The following is a 26,180-nucleotide window of genomic DNA, read 5'->3' as shown; positions in this document are numbered from 1 at the left end:
ATAAATAAAATCTAAAAAAACCCCAAAAAACTGACACTATTTAGGCCTTCACTGGAAAGATGTTCATGATACATTGTTAAGTTACTTATATATTATGCATGTACATATAGTTTTAAAAAAGAAAATCTATATATGCAAGTATATGTGTATTTATTTGTATATGTAAATTTATAGGAATAAAAGAAAACCTAAATAGGTGTTTGCGTGAAAGAGAGGGAGATTGAAAGAGAACCAGGCCATCTGGTTAGTTAGTATCTCAGTTCTACCATTTACTGGCATAGGATTTTAAGACAATACACATAATGAGTCCAATAAATGTCAGCTATTATAATATGGACATAAGAAGAGATGAAAAGTGACAGATTATACACCAAAGTGTTAGCAGTGATTATTTGCTGGGTTTTGTTTTTTTTAAATCTGTATTAGTATTTTTTTAAATATACGTTTTCTATTTGGAAATGAGCGTTGCACAGGTTAAGCTCAGGGGTACTGTAATCAGTAGTTCCCAGGCTCAAGTCACAGTTCTACCATTTGTACCTTGCATGACTTTGAACAGGTTATTTCACTTCTCTGTGCTTCTGGAATTTCATTTGCATAACGATAGTCACAATAATTATACCCACCTCCTAGGATTCTCAGAAGGAATAGGAAAAAAAACCCTGTAAAGTGTTTGAAGAATAATGTCTGACACATAGTAAGTACTCAAAACCGTAGCCAATTTTATGTAATAAAAAATTAATAGAAGTTTTTAGAAAGATTATCCCTAATGGTTTGGCAGTTAGATTGCTCTGGAATCTTTGATCTCTCATTTATATAAAAAGTGACTTTACTCTGTGAAGTTAGGGAAGAAAAAAGGCAATCCCCTTTTCAGCTGAAGCCAACTCCAAAGTTTTACAATTTTGTCCATTTCGTCATTTTACTAGCATGAATTTAACTGCTTTTACGTAAGCCAATGTAAGTTATTGCTGGTGTTCCCAGTTTGTATTTTGGGGAATTATAGTTTTAAATTGTGGGCATCGAACTACTTCACAACATGCCTCTCTTAGCTACTCTCACACCATGGTCTCTCTGTTTTCATACTGCCTCTCTCCTTGTCACCTTTGAGAGGTCCTTGCTGGGTGTCCTCTTCCACATGACCTCTAAATGTTGGAATTCCCTGGGCCCACAACCTGGGGCCTTTTTCATTTTCTTTTTTTCTACACTCTCTCCCTATATGCGCTCAACATTCCCCTGGCTTCAAATCTGCATCTAGCCCAAACTTTATTCTTCAGACACATCTGTCTAACCACCTGCCTCATTTTATTTCTATTACATCTCTATTTATATCTCAGAGATATCTCAAACTCAACAACACCCAAATGGAATGACTCAATATCACCATCATCAAACCCCTTAACTTGCTCCGCTTTCAGTCCCCCTGTCTCCTGAACCACACCACCTTCAACTAGTCATCAAAACACCTCCTGAGGTGTCTTTCCTCTCCCTTAACTCCCACATCCAATCAATCCATCAGCAGGTTCAGTCATCATTTCTACTTCCAATATCTATATGGACACTGCCCTTCTCTTCATCTCAGGGGTGCCATCCTCACAAGTAGAGCCAGAGTAGTATTTTAAAAACATAAATCATGGGGCATCTGGGTGGCCCAGTTGATTAAGCGTTGCCTTCGGCTCAGGACATGATCTCTGGTTCCTAGGATGGAGCCCCGCTTTGGGCTCCCTACTCACTGGGGAGTCTGCTTCTCCCTCTCCTTCTGCCCCTCCCCCTGGCTCATGCTCTCTCTCTCTAAAATAAATAAAATCTTTTAAAAAATTAAAAAATAAAAATAAATAAAAACATAAATCATATCATGCCCCTTTTTTGGTGTTAGAATCCTTCTGCAATTCCCTACTGTATTTAGCATAACATCTATGCATATGGCCTTGCTCCTGATTCCATGTGATCACTACCAAGACCTACAAAGCCCAACATGACCTGGCTCTTATTCACCTCATCTCCTGCCACTCTCCTCCACACCATACTCTAGCAGAGGGTATGAGATTTCTTTTTTTTTTTCCAAGATTTTATTTATTTATTTTACAGAGTGAGAGACAGCCAGCGAGAGAGGGAACACAAGCAGGGGGAGTGGGAGAGGAAGAAGCAGGCTCCCAGTGGAGAAGCCTGATGCGGGGCTCAATCCCAGAATGCTGGGATCGTGCCCTGAGCAGAAGGCAGACGCTTAACCGCTGTGCCACCCAGGTGCCCCGGGTAAGAGATTTTTATCCCCTTTAGACTTTTAAGCTCTTCCCTTAGCCTAGAGCTTTCTCTACTCTCTTTCACATGCACATGGTTGGTTTCTTTTCTGGTCTCAGCTTTGTCAATTTTTCCTGGCCCCATGAAGTGAGTCTCCCTGTTGGTCAGTGGTCTCCACACAGCTCAGAGCCGTCAAGGTGTGTCCTCTGGAGTCATCGTTGATCCATTCCTCTTCTGCATTGCATAGCGAATGTTTAACAAGTCCCGTTGATTGTTCATTCAAGTCTGTTTCTCCTCTCTTTCTCTTCCTACAACATAGTTCAGAAAGACGTTACAAAACAGCTTTGAAGGATGGACAAGATTAGAAAGGACAGACATGGGCTCTCAGTGTGGGCGTCTACAGAAGCAAAGATTAGTAGCAGAATAAGCTTGGTATTCTGTAAAAATAAGGAGAGACACCAAAGCAGGCCACATTTATTTTTCTTTACTGTGAACTTATACTATGTTCACTTATTTTCAATATTAACCACCAGGACTATGGCCTTAAGCTTTTGTTTTTGTTTCTTAAGTAGGGTCTACGCCCAGTGTGGAGCCCAAAACAGGACTTGAACTCACAACCCCAAGTTCAAGACCTGAGCTAAGATCAAGATTCAGGCACTTAACCAGCTGAGGCACCCAGGCACTCATATGGCCCTCGACTTTTGAGGAGTTTATTGTCCGCCTTGAATACATGGTAAAAGTTATGAATTCTTTTTAGAAAAATGTAGATATATACAAAATTTTGCAGATCATTTGCGAAAAGAATCCCCAGGCTAAACTGCTGCGTCAGCAGTCAATCATCTACTGTTTTGTATATCTGCAGTGTTATTGTTTCATTAATTTAACAAATATTGGAGGCCTACAATGGGGCCAAACATAGTCCTAGATGTCAGGTTTATATACAGTATAGAACATGATAGATACTTGTTCCTGCCTTCATGGAGCTTGCATTCCAGCATAAGAGGCAGAGGTTAAACAAGGAAACGAATGATAATAGAATGTTTTGTAATGGTAAATGTCATGAAGAAAAATAAAGGAGAGCAATGGGATAAGGGCAGATGAAGCTCTTTTATTGATATGGTCCTCTCCAAGATGATATTTGAGCAAGACCTGTATTAATAAGGCAGTGGTCATGAGAAGAGGTGAGAGAAAAGCATTGTTGACAATGAGAACAGGAAGTGCAAAGGCCCGGGGGTCTTCTCTCCTCACTAAAATATGAGGCGAGGTCCAGGATTCCGTGCATTTTCTTCCTCCCTTGATGAATAGGAAGCGCAATTCTCAGAACACAGTTTCGAGCTTTTGGGTGTAAGGGCTTCCCCACTTCCGTATGTCAAACGTCAAGTCCAATCCCACCGGCCTTCAGTGCTTCTCTGAAGTTACCTCTTCCCCCAGGAAACCTTAGCTTACCCACCAAGAATCGATCTCGAGGTCCTCTAATTATTTGTATAAAGTTTTAAAAAAAGTGCTTGTTACTTCCCAAGGATGTGTGCGTGGCGCAGTGATTTTGGAGGTTTTTTTGAGGGGAAGGGGTCATGCAACTAAACATGGGAGCAAGTTCAGTGGATCCCGCCCTCACGAGCCCACCCGGAGCTCTTCCCAACGGAGACTACATTTCCCAGAGTGCCCCGCGGGCCAGGGAGGTGCGTGAAACGGTGTCTTCTAGGACCCGGATTGAGGTAAGATGGCGGGCTCGTGGTAAGCGGCTGTCAGGTAACTGCTGCCCTCTCTTCCTCTGGTCAAGGAGTTTCTAGAAGCTAGGCAGGTCCAGAAGCCTTATGGGGAAATGTCGATGTCTCCTACCTGTCGTTTGCGGCTGGGTAAAGCCCCTGGCATCACCATTCTCGATCCGGCCTGCAGAAGGGCTGGCGTATGGCGGTGCCCTTCCTGTGGGGCTTCCCTCGTGCCTAGGCGGATCGTTCGGGGACCCCTCCAGGCCAGGTCTTTTGGTTCTTTCCCTGGGTGCTAGTCCCAATGCTCCTGGTAGCATGTTCCCCAAACCGCGGATCCTTCGAGGCTCTCCGCAGCTTTTGCTTCGGGATTGAATTCCGGGCCAAGGAATTTACTGTCTGAATCTCTCTCCCTGGAGTGAGTAATCTGACTTTCCAGCCGCCCCGATTGAGGGGAGCTAATGTCCCCCCAGATATTTTGTTCCTTGATTCGTGCTCAGAAGACATGGGTTTGCGTTTCACCCTGCCATCTATAAAGCAGCGGTATAGTGGGCAGGTAAATTGTTTGACCTCTCTGAGCCTCAGGTTCTCAATATATAAAATGCCTACTTAATGGACTTGTGAAAGAGCATATAATGTATAGGGAAACGGGGTTATAAACTGTAAAAAGCACACTGTATGAACTCAGGGAAAGCAGTGCAAATGTACTGACAGTGCATTTGAACCGCCCTGCATAATTTAGCAAATAAGACTGTGAGGCCTATGTCCTGATTCCGTTTTATCACAATTCGGGGGAGGGAACGAATAGTCATGGAGGCCAATTAAAAATAAGGGCTGTAGCAATGGTTTTAAGTCATTTACTGACAAAAGCCATGGAGGTTGTGGTTGTTTTCCCCATTTACCCTGGAAGAAACAAAGGGTCGTTTAGTTTAGACTTGCCCAAAGTTTCCCAGTTTATAAGTGACTGACTCTAAAGTTCATGGAAGCAAATCATTTAAATTTTGTACTTTAGTTTTTTCATGAATGAAATAAAGATACCTGTCATGATCAGTGAGTAAATGAAATGGTGAAAGCACTTTTCCAAAGTGAAAGCATCTTGGAAAGTTAAAAACCTTGTACATATATAAGAGAGTGAAATTTTACTTGGGACTTTAGAGTATTTATATGTGTTCCTCTAAATCAGTATTTAATAGGTAAAGGATAAGCCTTGTTTAATATTTAATTTAATTAGAAACAATCCTACTTCAAGTGATGTAATAAGATCTTGTGTATGGCACCTGAAAGGCTGTACACAGACACATTAGCATTATGAAGAAGGATGCGTTGTGTAGCATGTATGAGTGACTGTTTCTAAGGGGAATTACCCATTTGCTGAGTGCTTACTAAATGGAAAGAACTACACTAGGTGCTGAGAAGTTTGCATTTAAGAAAAATAGTAATGGACCTAGTTCCAGGGCTTTAGGGCTTATATTTTGGTGGTGTTCTTTGTCATATATCACATGGAAGTGGAAAGTTGTTTAGAAGTTTTTCTTGTGACTGTAGTTCTAGCTAGGGATTCCTCTTGTTCGTGTATCGTTCAGGATATTGTATCACTAATTTTTCATAGGTAGCACTAATTTTTCTTTATCTTTTTATGCAGGGATGAAAATAGGTATACCTGGAAGAAGATTTTAACATCAGTTTCTCTTCAGATCATCTTCTTCACACCACCTGATAAGCATCTTGATTCACCATGGCGTTAGCAGCAGTAAAATGGGCGATATCCATCAGAACTATTTGGAAACATTTATTTCCAATTCAAAGTGAGATTTTTTTTCATGTTTTAAAAGAGGTTTAAAATTTTTCAAATATTGTAGAAATCCATGTTCACTGTAGAAAATTTAAATTATTTGGTTAATAGGCAAAAAAAGAAGTGTTTAATTATTGTATATGCCTCTTAATAGGACTGTTTGCAATATGGAAAAGGGGAGAAAGTCTAAATGGCTATCAAAAGGGGGTGGATAAATTTTGGCACATCTTTATGTATATCAAACAGCTGTTCCCAACATGAAAAGATCTCTAAATAGAAGAGGGGGAAAGTATGTCACAGAGCAGTATTTATTGTATGATCCCATTTGTGCATTTAAAAGATCTACCATATACATGTGTGTGTATATGTATAAATACAGAGTAAAAGACGTGGACCAAAAAGGTTATCTATAGACCACTAGTGGATTTAGGTGAGGGCAAGTGAGGGATTGACAAAGAGGAACTTTCTCTGGTTTGAATCACTTATATATTCACTGTGTTTTCACATATCACTTTTCAGTAGTTCTTAAAATTAGCAAGTAAAGGGCAAATTTACAATTCCATCTATGAAAATCATTGCTAATATTTAGGATTTCGGTATGTGTTTTCTGTGTACTTAGCTATTTAAAAATTGTATGTTTATATTTAATATAAAAATATATTTTATGTATCATAGTATGTAAAATATTTATAATTTATAGGGGCACTGGCTCAGTTGGCAGAGCATGCAGCTCTCAGTCTCAGGGTCATGAGTTCAAGCCCCATGTTGGGCATGGCTCCTAGTTTTAAAAAAAAGAAATTTATAATTTATATAATATATAATTTGTACCTTTCTTTTCTAAGAAATGTGCATAGTCTAATATTTTCTTCAAATCCTATTGATACATTTTTGATAGTCAAAATATTGATCCATATAAATAAATAGACTATTAAAATCTTATTTCCCAATGGGTCTTGCTTTCACTCTCCCTTTCCTCTGTGAACTCTCTTCTTCCATTTCTAAAGCAGATACGGTTTGAGTGTAATAATTGGTTTGCTTTATCTTCTTTAGCTATGCTAGCCAACTTTTTTACACATCTCTGGCTGACCTTATTCTCTTCCTTCATGTTTCCTATTTATTGCCATTAATCAAGTACATGAAGGAGAAGATTGTTAAGAGACTTTATATATAAACTAAAACCGGGATCCCTGGGTGGCTCAGTTCGTTAAGTGCCCAACTTTTTTTTTTTTTTTTTTTTTAAGATTTTGTTTATTTGAAAGAGAAAATGAGAGAGCACAGGTGGTGGGGGAGGGGCAGAGGGAGAGGGAGAAGCAGACTCCCCACTGAGTAGGGATCCCAATGGGGGGCTCGATGCGGGGCTCAGTGCGGGGCTAATCCGAGGACTCTGGGATCATGATCTGAGCTGAAGGCAGACACTTAACCGACTGAGCCACCCAGGCGCCCTGTGTCCAACTCTTGATTTCAGCTCAGGTCATGATGTCAGGGTTGTGAGAGCAAGCCCCACATTGGGCTCTGTGCTGAGTATGGAGCCTACCTAAGATTCTCTCTCTCCCTCCCCTCTCCCTTCTCGCTTGCTCTCTCTCTCCCTCCCTTAAAAAAAAAATCAATTAAAACAAAACAATTCTTGATTACTTAGGAGCATTTTTGTTGTTGAGAATTGGCAGAGAGACTTCTACTGCTTGTCCTCCTCTTTGCCCTGACTAGAACTCAGCTTCAAGGCTAGTGGTAAATCAGACCTAATCCATTTTTTCCCAGTCCATTTCCTGAAACAGCAATTAGCCCTCACTGAGGTTAATCTGAAAACCAGTTAATCTGCCCCTGGATAAGTGAAAATTATCTATGTATACTTACTAGATTATAAATTTGTAGTGTCTAATTTATTTTGGTTTCCTTAGTACCTCTCATACATGGTAGATGATAAATGTTTGTGAACCGATTTGACAACTAGAGTTGTCAAAATATCTAGTTAACTAAGAATTAATTTAGGTTACCCCAGAAAATATTCCGTTATTACTCAGTCATCCTAATATTCAGTGACTGCCTAACTTCTTGCATCCTGAAGCCCCTTATTCTCCACAAGTCCTGTCATTACTATTATTGAAGGTAAAGTATTATTACTGTTACTGATATCTTACATGAAAAGGAAGAACATTAAGATTAGAGGCAAAGCAAAACCATGGTTAAGGGAGAAAGTCCAGTGAGCAGAAATAAAAAGGCCTCCCATATGCCAAAAGGAACATTTAAAACCTTCCAAAAACTACAGTCAACAATGGGAATGTAGAATATTTTACCAGTTTTTAAGCGTACTAAGTCATTTGATCTTTACAACTTTGAATTTTACAACTTTGAATAATACTACATGGTAGGTTTTTATGAAGATGAAGGAACTTGAGTTCTCTAACCCCTCAGAAACTTACCCAAGGTTGTATATCTGGTAGATGGGAGCTGTGATTGAGACTTGGGTCTTCCCATCTTATTTAGTCTAATACACTTTTTGCTGTATCTTCTTTCCTGTAGTAACTTAAAATATTGAGCATTTGAAGGTTAAGTGGGACCGTCAGTTTTTATAGATCTTATCAGAAAGCAGTTAAACATGTATACGTAACAAGAATAGCCTGTAAGTTATGGAGAGCTGACTCATTGAAATTCTTTTTGGTAAATTGAGTTGATTGATGTTAACTTTGGCATTAATTTTTTTTTTTTAAAGGTTTACTTATTAGAGCAAGAGAGCATGCACTCGTGTGTGGGATGGGGGGCGGGACAGAGGTAGAGGGAGAGAGAGAATCCCAAGCAGACTCCCCACTGAACACAGAGCCTGATGCGGGGCTTAATCTCAGAACCCCAAGATTATGACCTGAGCCAAAATCAAGAGTCGGACGCTTAACCGTCTGAGTCACCCAGGAGTCCCAATTCTAATTATGTATTTAAAACCTGTGATATTTACCATTTTTAGAGTTTTTCTCTTGATAAAGTGTCAGATGACTATCTATATGTACTAATTGTGAAGAAGTTAGCATTTTAGAGGCAGTTCAGCAGTCACTTCTCTGTTAGTAGCCACTGTAGGGGACAGAGACACGATCAAGGTGTGGTTCCTGGCCTTAAGGAACTTATTTACACTTGAAGGTGAAACAGACATCTATGGAAATAAGAAATACCTGAATATGGCGTAGAATGTCATATATGTCATGAGGGTACAAACAAATGTCTGTATAAGTACGGGGTAGAAATTTAAGTTTCTTGTTGACCTGAAATACTGATGTCTTGAGTTTTCCCTCCTGCCTGTTTTAAGAACACTTAGTTCTGTCTGTCCTGCCTCTGCCCCCCAACCCTGTTTCTTTCAGTGAATGTGCATATCACCTAGTTGGTTTATATTCAGAGACTACAAACTTCTTTAGTATTAATTCGTACATAATTAAGATTCCCAACATTGTAAAGAAAGTAAGCGTAAATGATGTTTACGCCATTCTCTGACTTGTCATGAAAAATGCTCCTCTATCCTAGCACAGATAATCGAAGATCAAATCTTTTGAGAGTTGAGGTTAAATTTCTAATTCTTTGTATTTTATTATCTTACATAAGTAGAATTTTGGGATTGACATTTTGCTGAGCAATCTTTTATGATAAAAGTGAGTTTTGTTAAGGCACTTTTTATGCTTTGGAGTAAGAATTTATGTTTAGACCTGTATATGCAGTCCTTGGGGAAAGGAGGAGTATACAAAGATGTGAAAATATATCTTATTTACACATCTTTGATACGTGTAAATAACCGATGCAGAAAAAACAAAAAGACCACAAAGAAGGTATAGCAATGTCATGTGAAGCATAGGTTTTGGGACATGTACAGTAGACCTCTCCTTTCTCTGTGATGGGAATTGTGGGGCAGGGAGGGGAAAAAGGGTTTCATGGAAGAGTAGCATTTGGCTTTGAAGGATGAATGGTATTTGAACAAAATGGGGATTGCATTCCATACTAAGGAGCAAGAGACTCAGTTGAGAGAAGTTGATCCTTGGCTTTAGCCGGCATATACAGTAGTTCTCCCTTATCCACAGAGGATACATTCCAAGACGCCCAGGGGAGCCTGACACTGTGGATAGTACTGAACCCTATATATACTATGTTTTTTCCTATATATAAATACCTGTGATAAACTTAAATTTACCAATTAGGCACAGTAGAGATTAACAACCATAATTAATAACAAAATAGGACAATTCTAATAATGTACTGCAATAAAAATTATGTGAATGTGGTCTTTCTCAAAATACCTTGTTGTCCGGTATTCACCCTTCTTGTGATAAGGTGAGATAAATGTCTATGTGATGAGATGAAGCAAGGTGAATGACAAAGCAGTGTGATGTAGCATGAGGCTACTACTGACCTGACACTGTGTCAGGACGAGGATCATCTGCTTCTGGACTGTGATTGACCTTGGGTACCTGAAACTGCAGAAGGCAAAAACATGGATCAGGGAGGACTACTGTATTCAGAATAATTTTTTAACTATACTGGGCTACATTTACATTTTTTCTTTGTATTTAAAGGAACACTGTTTTTCTGAACATAGGAGAAACTAAAAAAAGTAATTACGGCTCTTGAATTTGCAGGTATTCTAAAAAAGGAAAATATGCTTTGAAGTGTGAGTGTTTTGATTAAGAAAAGTTAAATTTGAACAGTTTATTTTGTATTTCATCACTTAACACTCTCCCTTTGTGAACTGTACACTTGGTCTCATAATAGTTTTTATTTATTTATTTATTTTACAAGTTTTTAGAATACCTGAATACTTGCTGTATTCCTCTGATCCTTAGCACTTGTAACTCCCTGCAAGGAACATTGTACTCACCCCTACCAACTCCTGCTTATCCCTCCATCTTTCAGAGCACCTTAGACATCATCTTCACTGGAAAGGCGTTCTTAAACCTGCATAGTCCTATTTTGTAACCTGTTTGTGTGCCCTCCCCCAATTCCTACCCATTCTAACAGGGCTTGTCATTTATATTGGAATTGCTTGTTTACTTGTCTCTCACCAGACTTGTACCCTTTGTGAGAGCAGGGACTAGATCTTGTTGAATCCCTGGTCTCTAGTACAGCCCCGTTTCATAGTAAACACAGTAAATATTGGTTGAATGAGTGAAACTAGCTTTACATTCATGTGAGAACATATGCTCAAATTAACTAACTCCATTTTACTGCTTGGGGTTTTTGCAGACGGAGCTTTATATTGTGTTTGTCATAAATCTACATATTCTTCTCTACCAGATGACTATAATTGGTATGTATGTAAATTCAATTGAAAAATAACAGTCTGTTAGTTGTATCTGAAATGATTGAATTTTATTTCTCGTTTTGTTATTTTCTGCTTTTATGATTCTTTAATTTTGTATTTAAAAATTATTTCAATGGCCTTATTTACACAGTATCTGGGCTCATAAATATTTTAAATAAAAATTATTATCATTGTGTTTCAGTGAATCCTTAATTTGTTGTAAGACAGACATGAAATGCCATCTTTTATCCGAAAGCATTCTTTAGCTTTTTGGAAAAGTCAATTAGTTTTCATAGTTTTTTCTCTTGGGGTTCATACTATTAGCTTAAGCAGTTATTTATCTTATCTTTTGTTTGACGTTGAATAACCCTAAATTATAAGTAATTTAATTCAGTCACAATTTATTTGGTACTTACTCAATTCTAGTCACTATGCTAAGAACTAGGAATAACATATGAATAAAATGTTGTCGCTCTTCTCTGTAGTAGAGTGTGGTGTACAGAAACTGAACATATTTTCTTAAGCTGTTTTTTTATTGCAAATTTTAGTGAAAATACGTTTTCTTTCTTCTTGACACTAGTTTTAATTCGAATTTTAAGTGTATACTTATTAAGTACTAAGATAGTGATGAAATTAGACTAGGTAATAGGTAACTTTTTGAACCTGAAAAGATTGAGTCTTATAATGTTTTGTATTATGTAAAACTCCATTCTTCATCAAAAATCACTTGATAGATTAAATGTTCATTATAGTCATGTTATGCAATTTGTTCTTAAAATCGTGGTGAAACAACCTAGTACCTTATCCTGTGTTAGCTAAAATACACTGTAGTGTTTAATTGCTAATCTAGTTCAAATCTGGTTAGTATTGAAACCCTAGAAACTTAAATTTATAGATATCTAGAGAACACGTAAGGTTAATGAAAGCTGAAAGTTGTGCTCCTTAGAATATATGGATCTAAGTATAATAGTAGTTGCTAGGATCTTTGAAAAATAGTTTTGGTCAGTTGGTACTTGAATGAGATCCAGCCAGAGTATTCCTGGAAAAAATAGAGGAGTATTGCCCAAAATGTGGTTTTCTGAGGGATATTAATGGAGGGAAGGGATAGTATTCAGTAATTGCCAAATTTATTTGACTGCAGAACTCTTTTTACGGGAGGCTTCTTAAGCTGTACTGTTCCACCAAAGGCACTTGGAGAAAGCACTTGATCTAGAAAAAGGGCTCAGCTGCAGTCTTTTTTATGATTGGAAATTCAGGTGATCCTTTGCCTGAAGATTATGTACTTTGCTGATCTTTAATTTTAATAATTCAACAAAGTAATCTACTTACAGTTTTATGAGGGTAGTGGTTTTTTTTTTTTTTTAAGATTTTATTTATTAGAGAGAGTATGATCAGAGTGGGGGCAGAGGGAAGGGGAGAGGCAGACTCCCAGCTGAGGCAGGGAGCCCAATGCGGGGCTCAATCCCAGGACCCTGAGATCATGACCTGAGCCGAAGGCAGCCGCTTAACCGACTTAGGCCACCCAGGCTCCCTGAGGATATTTTTTAGAAAAGGAAAAAAGGTTCTAATAATAATAATGAGTAAACATGAAGATCCCTTTCAAATATTTGGATAGTTTAAAAACAAATAGGTAAAATAGTGGGTTATGCATTAACGGTTTGTTGTGGTAGTTAAGCTGACATATTTTGTGGGGTGATCTGAGTTGTCCCCTATGATATGGGTACCAGGTCTGCCAGTCCAGTGTCACAGCATCAATTCTTCAGGGATTTATGATTAATTAATTTTATCTCTAAGAAAATCATTCTGCCTTGAATACAGTATAACTGTTTCTAAAACATTCTTTTTTAGCAAAGTAGAGCTTGCTTTGACATCTGATGGCAGGACGATAGTATGCTACCACCCTTCTGTGGACATTCCATATGAACATACAAAAGTATGTATGAGAAAATCTCTCGTTAATTTATAATTTGCTGTTAGAAATATTCACATTTCCTTACAGTATCCAAAGAGAATGGAATTGTTTGATTTCCTTTGGTTTAGATCTTTTTTTGTTGTTGTTTTTATTTTACTATTTCAATTTTTCCTATTTCTTTTTCATCTTTCTTTAAAGACTTTTTTCAGTACACAGAATAAACCATTTAAACACAATTATGGCATCAGTTTTCTGGTCTAAAATCTGGTAGATGATTTTTGATTAGTACAGATTTACAAAACGCATTGTCCCATACTACCTTATATTGAAATCTAATTAATCATGAAAAACTTGTATTTTGGTATGCTGTTTTATACCTTTTATATTATATTGGTTCTGATAATCCTTTTAGTGTTTGGTGAATTTCTTTTTTTTTTTCCCCCCAGTTTTTTTTAATGAGCCAACCGGAGCATATATTTTAAGGACTAGTTGAATTTTTTCCATATTCCTTCAAAAGTCAAGCACTAGATAGAGGAAGTTTTGTTTTTGTTTTCAGTACAATTTATTTTAGCTTAACCCAAGTCTTTTTCTTATTTTATATTTGAAACGCTTCCTTCTATGTCTTTAAGCCTTAGTTTACTATATTTGGTAATGTTTGATTTGCTCTTTGAGGAGAAAATAATTAGATAATTCAAATCATCACATGATGCATCTAGTCGTACCTATTTTTAAAAATCATCGTTAGGGCCACAGTAGTGGTTGATTTGACAAAATAACTTAATTTTATTTTGCTAGTTTTTATTCCCTTTTTAACCTTGCCATTTTGTCTGTCTGCTTTGTATTCTAGCCACATATCATAGGCAATAATCCGGTACCTCTTTAATTTCATTTCTTGGGGCAGTGTGTAGAAAATAGGCATAAATCACTGACTTTTGGCTTGTAAACACTCCAGCTTATGCTATATTGTGCCCCCCTCCATTGTTATTTTGTATTATATTTCTGGTTACATGCTTTGTTTCTATTTTAGTGGTTATTCCAAGGCCACAATCGCAAAGTCATTTCTCAGCATTCAGACTTTCATCCGTGTATGGCTTTTTACATCCCTGAATCTGACACTTTTCCTATCCTTCCTGACTCTCAAAACTTTCTACTGTACTTTTAGAACTCATTATCATCATTAAAATCTCTCGTGATGTTAACGTCCAGAATTTTTCCTTCACCTCTGGCTCTAACAGAAACCTGGTTGGACCTTGGAGTCATAACTTCCCCAGCAGGTTTTTAAGTAGTTGATGTTTTCTTTCCTGTTCCATTTTACTACTAGACCTAGAGGGGAAGTAGGGGTCTCTGTAGCTCATTTTTGTCATATTCAGACCATTTTTCCTCCTCCCTAACAATTTTCTAGCTTTGTGGTTTGTATCATTAAACTACACCATCTGCTCTCTTTTTTTTATTGCTGTTATCTACCATCCTTCAGTTCACTTCTCCTTCCCCCATTCCTCCACTCTTTTGTAGTTTGTAGGTGTACCATCACACCCTCTGTTACTGTTTCTGTCCTAATTCTTTGTTATTTCAGTGTATGGAGATGATTTAATGCCCTGGCCTCTCACTTCATCTTTTTCCCTACCTCAGCCCCCATTCCCACTGCTATACTCTAGAGATGTTCTAATCACAAATAACCTGCTTCTCCTTCCTGCCAGTCTAGATTTCAAGAATTCTACTAGCTTCCTACCAATTCCCCCAGTCTCCCAGCTCCAAGAATTCTTCTTCTCCTCATTGAGACCTACATTTATTGATCAGAGCACTTTTTCATAGCCGTCATGCATCTCACACATTCTTACTTCTCTGCATAGATTCCATGGTCCATCATTATAATCACTCTCTTGCATACATGTCCAACTCTCTGGTTCCTTTTTTTCTGTTGCACTCCCATTGTAGCCGTTGTCTCCTTTCCCACATCATCAGTATTCCTCCACCCCCCCCCCCCGCCTCTCTCTCTCTCTCTCTGTCTCTCTCTCTCTCTCGTCTAGAAGATCACTCCTATCACTTTACATGTAATCACTCCACTGCTAGCCACACTGGCCTCTCTGCTGTTCTTCAGGTACATGAGGCAGGCTCCTACCTCTGGGCCTTTTGTAGTTCCTTCTTCCTCTGCCTGGAATGCTTTCCCCCTAGAAACCTCATAGTTTATCCCCTTTCCATATTTCTTAGCTAGTGAATGACTCCTGCATTTAAGGTAGTACCCTTACCGCTGGACTCCTTCCTGTTGTCTTTTCTCAATAGCTTGTGTCATTTCTGGCACAATAGATATTTTCTTGTATTTCTGTCTGTCTCCCACCACTAAAATGTAAGCTCCATGAGGATAGAGCTCTGTCTTTTATTCTCTGCTATATCCTTAGCATCTGTAAGAACACCTGTGCTTGATAAGTGTACACTAAATATTTGTTAGTTAAATGAATAAATTTTTTCCTCTCTCTTCATCCTTATGGGTTTTCTGTTTTAGGGCAAAGAGACATGCACATGGGGAAGTAATAAATTGTAGATTGGGCTGCACAGTGAGAAACATACTTGAAAACACGTTACTGTTAGAATTTAGAATACAGTATGTTCTTTTTGAATCTAGATTTACAAATCTCATGCAGATAGTACATGGTAAATACCCTCCAACATGACTTGAATTTTAGTTTTGATTTTTTTTTCTTTCCTCAGGGAAGTGGGGCTGCTGCAACTCCAGTGTGCCCTTTGACTCTCTAGGCCCTGAAAAGCATACTACATACAAAGATCCTGGTCATATGTAGAAATACCTACTGACATCAGCAGCCTCACCAAATCCCCAAAATAAGCTTCATCTGAATACTCTGCCTCAGGAGAAACATGACAATAAAGTAATCAAAAATGTTCCAGTTGCACAGGATCAATGACGAGTTTGGGCAAGCGCTAAATTTCTGTCATAACTGGTGATTAGCGCTAGATGCTATACACATATGAAGGGACCTAATTTTTATCTGAGGTCTTGTATAATTTAAAAGGAAGATTAAAAAGTCAACTAAGTCTTAAAAGGGGATTAAAATATATGCACTGGTTGGCATTAAGAATTCACTTTATGTGCAAAAACATTAATATTGTTTTATCCAAATAGTAGATCTTTATAAAAAAGTGAGAAATCTAATTTTAAAAATTGTCGTAATCCAAATAATTCAAATATTAAAAGAAGTGACAACACATGCTTTTTTATATCAATTATATGAGATCTGCTGAAATAAATAAATGCAGATTTTTAAATTTGAATAGGGTACCCAAATCACATTTGTATCCGGGAATATGTTTGAAATTTTATGATGCAATTTTTAAAAATACAAAGAAATGTGATAGAAAATTACTATGTAGATTTACTGTATGTTATGTTTGTAATTTTCAGATGCACATTTCCCCACCTTTCAACATCTCTGAAACTAGGAGGTATCTAACAGTCTAACAATTGTAATTGGATTGGCACCTTTTTTTTTCTTAGTAGTGAATAAAATAATGATGCATTATTCAAAAAAAAAAAAAAAAGAAATACCTACTGAGACTGGCTTAAAGAAAGTTAGGATGATTTGCATCTTTGGTTTTCTGGTAATTTGAATCTAAAACACGTTGATTGTTTTCCACAGATCCAGGTAGAAAGATCCTTCTTTCTTCTTTTGCCAAGTAAATATTTTATTAAAAGTACTAGTATTCTAAAAATGTTTTTCTAGAATTTAGGATGTCTAGTTTAGGAGAATAAAAATATTACACCAGGGGCAAAAATAATGACTTGGAAAGATTAAAATGTAAGTACTAGGCAGTTCTTTTTAGTGGCTGATTTAGTGGAAAATTTCAAAAGTCAAATTTTGAAAATTATTAAGAGAAACAAAGAAAATGCAGGATGACAGTTCTGAATATTTTTTAAAATTGACAGTTTTATTTTAGTTTTTCCTTTTTACTGAAATAGTCACGTATCCTTTCTTTGAAGTTTGATCAAGGAGATCAAATGCTACCTAAAAATCAATTCTGAATCAGCCAGAGGCTCTTGGTATAGACTTTGAAGAATCCATTAATTCCAATGTCTTTTATCTATGTGCCTGGAAAAGAAGTCTTTTTAATTATACAAAGCAGAGAGAATTTGTGATATGTTAGAATTGAACCTGCTTGGGAATAGGAAGACAGACAATGGAACATTCATGAACACCTGAAATCAACTTAACTTTTGATAATACTAAAAACATTTGATCTTTAGCAACATGTATAGTGACCTAAAAGAAAACTATTATAGGCTCTAATCTTGTGTTTGCTAGACCTCTGAGGGTCTCATAGTAACTTGCAAAGACACTTACTAATATTTTACTTTACATACAAGTAATGATCTTTTAAAATTACTTTAAATGTCTAAGGAGAACTTTTTCTTTAAAATAAAATTATATCACTTCTCTTCTGTTTGAGGCCTTAAAGAAATTTTAGTAGCTACCTACCATTATTGAACTCTTAGGAGTACAAGGGACAGCTAAGCATATCATATATTATTATTTCTCACCAAGCCCTTTTGGATAGGTATTATTTCTCTGACTTTACAGAAAGGGGAATTAAGAGCTTAAATAACTTGTCCAAGATCACAGACTATTAAGTGGTAGAATTAGAGACCAAAGCTCAAGTTCTTAACCTCTCTATTATACTACCTCCTCGTTCCCTCCCACACTAAGTAAATGGTTCTTTATTTCTACTTACCTCAGATAGTTACCTATAAGTCTAACTTTGAAGGCCTTTCATAATCTGGTTTCTCAAGATCCATTTTTATTTTTATCTTTTTAAAGATTTTATTTATTTGAGAGAGAAAGCGTGCGCATGAGCAGGGGGAAGAGGCAGAGGGAGAGAGAGAAGCAGACTCTGCTGAGGAGGGCCTGATGCAGGGCTTGATCCCAGGACCCTGGGATCATGACCTGAGCCAAAGGCAGATGCTTAACCAACTGAGCCACCCCGGTGCCCTCAAGATCCATTTTTAAGTTTATCTATTTATTTTGTGTTCTTTCCTACTTTCCTTTATTCATAATATTTGTTATCCCTTGTAGAATGCATTCTGCACTCTGTAACAAGACTCTGACTTGGCTCCTATTCTACCTCTCCCTAATATCTTTTTGTTACTTTGCATTTCTGTAGTACTGAGTTAATTGTGCCCCCTTCATGTGCTTAGATAATGCTTTTTAAGGGAGTCTTATTTTTTCGTGTACATATGCCTAATAAATATAAGTATATGCTATAATATTTTATAGTGTGGGGGAATGTATTCCCCACTGTAGTTGTCATTAATAGTGTATGAATGTAAAGGCATTTATGTTTGAATTGTTTTCTGGTTATAAATTCAGATTTTCATTGTATTGTAATACATATATATGGTATTTGTAAAGCAAGACAATGTTACCACCTTGTGTTACATACGTTATCATTTAATATTTAAAATATACATGACTTGACTTTCCAAAACAGTGATTTTTAAAGGCTTTAATGAAGTAGTGTTACTGATGGGAATATCACTCAAATGTGTTGGGGAGGACATGAGATTTTTAGTAGTTGATATCTTTAGGTGAAAAAAGTACTCAAGTTACCATAAAGTATCGTTTGATGACTTTCAGTCACCTAAAATGAAAACATTGAAATTTTTTTGTTTCCTTTGGATATAAGAAATACCATTTTCATTGTATCTCACTTAAATGATAAGCAAGGTTAGAGACTAAACTTTTTTTTTTTCTAAGATTTTGTTTATTTATTCATGAGATACATGAGAGAGAGAGAGAGAGGCAGAGGCAGGGGGAGAAGCAGACTCAGCGCTGGGCAGGGAGCCCAATGAAGGACTCAATCCCAGGACCCCGGGATCATGATGTAAGCCGAAGGCAAACGCTTAACTGACTGAGCCACCCAGGCATCCGAGACTGTAAACTTTTAAGTTAAAAAATAATGGGCACAATTTATAGTTTTGGGAAATAAAAATTAAAGTAATAAGTACTTTATTATTAGGGGAACAATAACATTAAATAAGAACTTTATTATTGGAAAAGAAACCCAAAACTTGATGTGAGAGGAAAATATTTCTGATTCTTTTTTTCTCTCTCTCTCTCTCTTTTTTTTTTAAGAGGGGGAGGTGAGAGGTTGGGGGGGCAGAGGAAGAAGGAGAGAGAATTTTTTTAATTTATTTTTATTTAAATTCAATTAACATATAATGTATTATAGGTTTCAGAGGTAGAGGTCAGTGATTATCAGTCTTATATAATATGCAGTGCTCATTACATCACGTGCCCTCCTTAGTGTCCATCACCCACTTATCCCATCCCCTAACCCCTCTCCCTTCCAGCAACCCTTAGTTTGTTTCCTGTGATTAAGAGTCTCATATGGTTTGTCTCCCTCTCTAGTTTAGTCTTGTTTTATTTTTTCCTCTCTTCCCCTATGATCCTGTTTTGTTTCTTAAATTCCACGTATCAGCGAGATCATATGATAATTGTCTTTCTCTGATTGACTTATTTCGCTTAGCATTAGATGCTGTAGTTCATCCACATCATTGCAAATGGGAAGATTTCTGATGGCTGAGTAATTTTCCATTGTATGTATATACCAGATCTTCCTTATCCATTCATCTGTTGATGGACATCTGGGCTCTTTCCATGGTTTGGCTATTGTGGACATTGCTGCTATAAACATTGGGGTGTAGGCGCCCTTTTGGATCACTACATTTGTATCTGGGGTAAATACCCAGTAGTGCAATTGCTGGGTTGTAGGGTAGCTCTTTTTTCAACTTTTTGAGGAACCTCCATACTGTTTTCCAGAGTGGCTGCACCACTTGGATTCCCACCAACAGTGTAAGAGGGTAGGGAGAGAGAATCTTAAGCAGGCTCCACACCCAGTGCAGAGCCCATGCGAGGCTCGATCTCACAATCCTGAGATCATGATCTGAGCCAAGATCAAGAGTTGGATGCTTAACCAACTGAGCCACCCAGGCGCCCCTATTTCTGATTCTTTAATGAATAATGCAACTAAGTAAAATTCTGTTCTGAAAACTAACTTACCTACCTTTAGGTACTCTAATGAATTCCAGAGTGTAGTAATTGTTGTACTGTAAACTCAATCAAATGCTGGCTAACATTCCTACATTCTGATGCTGTTGATTACTGGTTATTTTGTAGCCTATCCCTCGGCCAGATCCTGTGCACAATAATGAAGAAACACATGACCAAGTACTGAAAACCAGATTAGAAGAAAAAAATGAGCACTTGGAGCAAGGACCCATGATAGAACAACTTAGCAAAATGTTCTTTACTACTAAGCACCGTTGGTATCCTCGTGGACAGTAAGTTCTTTTCTTTAACTCCCACTTAACAGCTAAAAGAAGATGTAACTTTTCTTGTGTTAACAAACTTCTGAGGTTCTAGTCTGCATGGGGAAATTAACACCCACCTCCTAAATTATATTTTTAGATGTACATATAGTGTAGCTAAAATGAAATAGTACTTCTTTTTTCTTTTATTTTTAGTGGGGGAATTTAACCAAAGCTTTCAGTGAATTTTGCAAAAATTCTTGAAAATTTTTCTATTCTGTGATATAGTCATTTACTGTTTTTATTCATCCTCCTACCAAATAATTGATCTTGTACTTAGCCCACCTGTCCATTTATTTAACAGATATCGAGTTATTGTTTAGAAAATCGGGTACAGCAAATGATTGGGCAGTGTATATGGTTCTCAGTTCCTTTTTTTTTTCTTTTTAAGATTTTATTTATTTAACAGAGAGAGACAGCCAGTGAGAGAGGGAACACAAGCAGGGGGAGTGGGAGAGGAAGAAGCAGGCTCCCAGCGGAGAAGCCTGATGTGGGGCTCGATCCCAGAATGCCGGGATCACACCCTGAGCCGAAGGCAGACACTTAACGACTGCGCCACCCAGGTGCCCCTCTCAGTTCCTTTAGAAGCTAGTTGCCCCTGTTTGCTAGTACTCATCTTTTATTACATGGATTCTTATTTCCTATCTGACTCTGGCTGTAATTATTTTTGTTCTTTTGATTCTTTCTTTTATATCTATCTTATTTGCTACCAAAACTGAGAGGTGACTTTTTTTAATCGTTTATGTTTGAGCAAACTTTGCTCTTACTCTTACTTAGTCAACCAGTGACTAAGCACTAGGCTGGCACATTTCATGGCAGGACATGCTTATGGAATTAATGAATATACATTCATCCACCTGCTCTACTAAGTGCTGGGAGATCAAAAATACAATTCTTGTTTGCAAGTTGTTTATAGTCAAGGAGAGAAGATAGTACAGTAATAAACAAAGTCAAGTGATTGAGCCTTGAAGAATGATTAGGAGCTAACCATGGGGAATATAGAAAAGGGTCTGCAGGCAGAGAGAACAGGATGTCATAGAGTATGTTGGGGAAATTGCAAGTAGTTCAGTTTGTATGGGACCAAGACTATGAGGAGGGATTGTAGGTCTTATGAAGGATTTTGTGTTGTGCTGAGGTTACATTTTATTTTCATTGCCAAATTTTAAGAAGAAAAGTTAATGTGTAAGAAAATGATAAAGTGGGTTACGTACTTGGGATACGTGGAAAGTGTATATGGAAAGGTGATACATGGAAAGTTTGGAGTCAGGGGGACCTGTTTGGAAACTATTGTAATAGTCTAGGTGAGATTTATTGAAGATCTCAATGAAAGGGCCAGAAATGGGAATAGAAAGGGAGAAAATAAAAGAAAGGACTGTGATAAAAGGAGGAAATAAAAGGAGGAAGGAGGGAAAAAAAAGAATTTTAATTAACAGCAGTAGGTCACTGACTAGGTGTGGGAAGAGACAGGTGACCTCTCAAGTTTCCGACAGAGGTGTTTGGGTGGATGGTGGTGCCATTCATTCACTTTGGGAAACAGGTTTGACAGGAAGATGAACCCATTGTTGGTCACGTTGAGTCGGTGTCAGTGGATCCATCTGGTGGGGAGCAGTTCTGAAAGCAACTGGATGTATGGCTCTGGAGCTTGGTTTACGTATTTAGTTTCTCTTCAGATGGTACTTCCTCCCTTATCCTTAGGTAAAATAGAGATTCCTTAGGGCTCTAGTCTCATTCTCCGTGTCTTGCTGAAATTCATTCTAAGAGCTTTAATTACTTTCATTATATAGATGACATGCAATTGCTCCATTATACGTTTTTTTATTTCTTTGGTCTTATTCCCAGTATCGTTGTCCTTAGAAATTTCAAAATAGGTATATGTCAAGAGTTTTAGTAAATTCATTGTAACGAAAACAGAGCTCTTCTTTTTCTGTCTTAAAAAAGCTCCTCCCTTAATAATCAATCTTTCTATTTAAAAAAAGTGTTATTTCTGTATCAATTTCCCAGGAAAAAAATCTGCAATTTTTTGGCCACCATGGTGTCTTTCAATTCCTGCTTCTGTTTTATATCCTCTTCTTGGATTTTTTCTTTCTTATTTAGTACTCACTTTGTTTATGCATGCTCTATGGGTTTTTCCCAGTCTTTGTAATTATAATTTAGGGTATGTGGAAACAAATTAGCAGACCATTTCTTAGTCCCATATCTATGTCATTACTGTATTCTGAGATTTCTTTCTATGATTCATATTATCACTCATGTTTATATTTTATTTTGTCTCATTATCCAGATATTTAAGCTTAAGCCCTATCTTGAAATTCTTCTATGATGACTTTCAGTACTTGTTTTCTTCCTGCGTGTTCCATATTGCTTCAATCTTCTGCCGTCTTTTGTGTATAACCAAATCACTGTAGTTATAAAAATCCTGTAAAGGGGACTCGAAAGGAACAAAATTGAAGGCAAGAAGACCATTAGGGAGTCTTAAAATCACGCGTGTTATCCTCAGACTTTTATGTCTAGTATCCCACCTATGTTTAATCTTATTTACTTATTTAATCTTATTACTGCTTATTAGCTTTTGACTGCTAATTAATTTAATCTCCTGGTATGTCTTGTCCCATTAGGATTACTAGACACTTGCAATTTTAAGCAGACTTTAATTAGATGCAGTTGATTATCCCAGTATCTCTCCTAATAAAGAGTTTAGCAGAAGAACTCCAGATACTAGCTTATGTATATAAAGAAAATTTTTACCAATAGGCATTGTCCTTGTGATGCATCATCTTTCAGAATTTTAAATAAGCTAAGGTGTGATCACTAATCATTCAACAAGTATTTGTTTGCTATCCAAATATTTATTTTGGATTAATGTAAGCCATTTTCAAGTGTTGATTTCTAGATGTCATTGAGCTCTTCTTAAACATCAGGCAGTGTATAGAAGGATGTTTTATTAAATATTTCACAATTTTTAAATTATGGCAATCAAAAGACTGAGAACCATTATGAATTTAATAATTGTGGGTATATAATATCTTTTTAAATAAGTTTTTATTACCAGATACAAAATGCTTGTTTAAAGTATTTTTAAACAATGCAGTAAAGTATAAAATAGAAATTTTCTTTATACTTACTCATTCCTTATGCCCCATAGATAAACACTGTTAAACTCTTCCTATATGAATAGACCTATCTCATATTATATTCAGTCTTGGCTTTTTAAACTCCAGTAAAGCAAAACTCTTTTCTGAGTGTACAGCTGTGTTTTAAAGGGTCCTGGGCTTACTCAAATCATCTTCCCTCTCTAGTTACTAACTATGTATTTAATCTTGTTATTTATTAAAGAAAATAGAAATAATACTGCCTAATTTGCCTGATGGTTTTAAAAAAGTAAGTAATTCCAGTGTTATATTAGTTTCAGGGGTACAATATAGTGATTCAACAATCCTATACATTACTCAGTGCTCATCATGATACGTGTACTTGTAATCCCCTTTACCTATTTCATCTGTCCTCCCACCCACTTTCCCTCTGGTAACCCTCAATTTCTTCTCTATAGTTAAGTGTCTGTTTTTTGGTTTGTCTCTTTTTATCTTTGTTCATTTGTTTTGTTTCTTAAATTCCACTTATGATTGAAATCATACTGTATTTGTCATTGTCTGACTGATTATTTCACTTAGCCATGTATATCCTCTAGATCCATCCATGTTGTTGCAAATGGCAACATTTCATTCTTTTTTTATAGTTGAGTAAAATTCCATTGAAAAAAAAATATATATGTGCCACATCTTCTTTATTCATCTATAGATGGACACTTGGGTTGCTTCCATGTCTTGGCTATTGTAAATAATGTTGCAATAAACATAGGGCTGTGCTTATCTTTTCAAATTAGTGTTTTCATATTCTTTGGGTAAATACTGCATGGTGGTGGTTTTGAGATAAAATATAATCATGTAAGTTAAGCAGCTAGCATATAGTATATGCTCAGTGATAATATGGTAATGATAATTATTAATAGTGTCTCCTACTCATAGTTTCCTTCTTACTCTTTTTGAAGCATCTTTTCTTAGATTGTTTTGAGGTATAATTTACATACAGAAAAATTCACCAGTTTTAAGTATACACTGTGATGAGTTTTGACAAATGTGTATACAATTGTATGATTACTACCACAGTCAGAATAAAGACTGTTTCATCACTTTAAAAAGTTCTCTCCTTTGCCGTGAGCTTCTTCCCTTTAACCCCCACCCTTGGCAGTCACTGATCTCCTTCCTGTCACCTTTTAGAATTTCATGAATTTCTAGAATTTCATGTTTTTCCCTTTCTAGAATTTCATGTAAATGGAATTACAGTCTGAAGCCTTTTGTGTCTGCCTAATTTAACCTAGTATAATGCTTTGGAGATTCATCTTTGTTGTTATGTTAACCAGTAGTTTATCCCTTTTTATTTCTGAGTAATATTCTCTTGTATGGATAGACCACAATTTGTCTATCTAATCAACAGTTGAGAGACATTTTGGATTCTTCACAGTTTGGGGCTGTTATGACTAAAGCTGCATAAATATTCAAGTACAAGTCATTATTGACATATTTTCATTTCCCTTGGGTAAATACCTAGGGGTAGGATTAGTTGGTCATATGATAAGGACATGTTTAAATTCATAAGAAACTGTCAAAGTAGCTGAACCATTTTTCATTCCCATCAGCAGTGTGTGACAGTTCCAGTTGCTCCATATCCTTCCCAACACTTGCTATTATCATTCTTTTTTAACTTCAGTCATTCTGTTGAGTGAGTAGTAGTATTTCATTGTGGTTTAAACTTACGGTTCCCTAAATTCAAATCACCTTGAGATACCAACTTACACCAGTTAGAATGGCAAAAATTGACAAGGCAGGAAACAACAAATGTTGGAGAGGATGTGGAGAAAGGGGATCCCTCTTACACTGTTGGTGGGAATGCAAGTTGGTACAGCCACTGTGGAAAACAGTGTGGAGGTCCCTCGAAAAGTTAAAAATAGAGCTACCCTATGATCCATCAATTGCACTACTGGGTATTTACCCCAAAAATACAGACGTAGTGAAGAGAAGGGCCATATGCACCCCAGTGTTCATAGCAGCATTGTCCATAATAGCTAAATTGTGGAAGGAGCCGAGATGCCCTTCAACAGATGACTGGATTAAGAAGATGTGGTCCATATATACAATGGAATATTACTCAGCCATCAGAAAGAACGATTACACAACATTTGCAGCAACATGGACGGGACTGGGGGAGATTATGCTAAGTAAAATAAGTCAGGCAGAGAAAGACAATTATCATATGGTTTCACTCATTTATGGAACATAAGAAATAGGAAGATCGGTAGGAGAAGGAAGGGAAGATTGAAGGGAGGGGAACAGAAGAGGGAATGAACCATGAGGGACTGTGGACTCTGGGAAACATACCGAGGGCTTCAGAGGGGAGGAGGGTGGGGGGTTGGGATAGGCCTGTGATGGGTATTAAGAAGGGCACATATTGCATGGTGCACTGGGTGTTATATGCAAATAATGAATCATGGAACACTGCATCAAAAACTGGGGATGTACTGTATGGTGACTAATATAACAAAATAAAAATTATTTAAAAAAATACAAGTCATTTCCTTCTAAAAAAAATTTATGTTTCCTTAATTGCTAATGATTTTGAGCATCTTTTCATGTGCTTATTGGCCTTTGTATGTTTGGGAGGTTTTTTTTGTTTGGGGTGTTTTTGGTGAAATATCCGTAAAAAGCTTTTGACTATTTTTAAAAAGCCAATTAGTTGTCTTATTATGGCGTAAAACTTGTGGATCAAAGTCCTTTGTGAGATATACGTCTTGTAAATATTTTCTCTCTGTGGCTTGCTTTTTCATTTAATAGTGTCATTTGAAGGTC

At 36.9% G+C, this 26,180-nt stretch overlaps 1 protein-coding gene across 7 annotated transcripts in view; it reads left to right on the top strand.

Annotated features, from left to right (window-relative positions):
• The first annotated feature begins 3,873 nt into the window (after positions 1–3,873).
• The window catches only part of MRPL42 (mitochondrial ribosomal protein L42), a 72,966-nt gene continuing 50,659 nt past the window's right edge, over positions 3,874–26,180 (top strand). For 2 of the 7 annotated variants that reach the window (XM_057316274.1, XM_057316271.1), the window contains exons 1-5: positions 3,925–3,981; positions 5,578–5,740; positions 10,936–10,999; positions 12,842–12,926; positions 20,090–20,253. In XM_057316274.1, coding sequence (XP_057172257.1) covers positions 5,671–5,740; positions 10,936–10,999; positions 12,842–12,926; positions 20,090–20,253 — 383 coding nt within the window. In that variant the 5' untranslated portion in view covers positions 3,925–3,981; positions 5,578–5,670. Of the gene's footprint in view, positions 3,982–5,577; positions 5,741–10,935; positions 11,000–12,841; positions 12,927–20,089; positions 20,254–26,180 lie in introns of all 7 variants that reach the window. The other 5 variants (XM_057316272.1, XM_044384533.3, XM_026499902.4 and 2 more) reach the window with 5 other exon arrangements.

Source organism: Ursus arctos, unplaced genomic scaffold, assembly GCF_023065955.2.
Source record: "Ursus arctos isolate Adak ecotype North America unplaced genomic scaffold, UrsArc2.0 scaffold_21, whole genome shotgun sequence".
NCBI classification, from domain to species: Eukaryota; Metazoa; Chordata; class Mammalia; order Carnivora; family Ursidae; genus Ursus; species Ursus arctos.
Note: the sequence above shows the minus strand (reverse complement) of the source record. Positions and strands in the feature narration are given on the sequence as shown.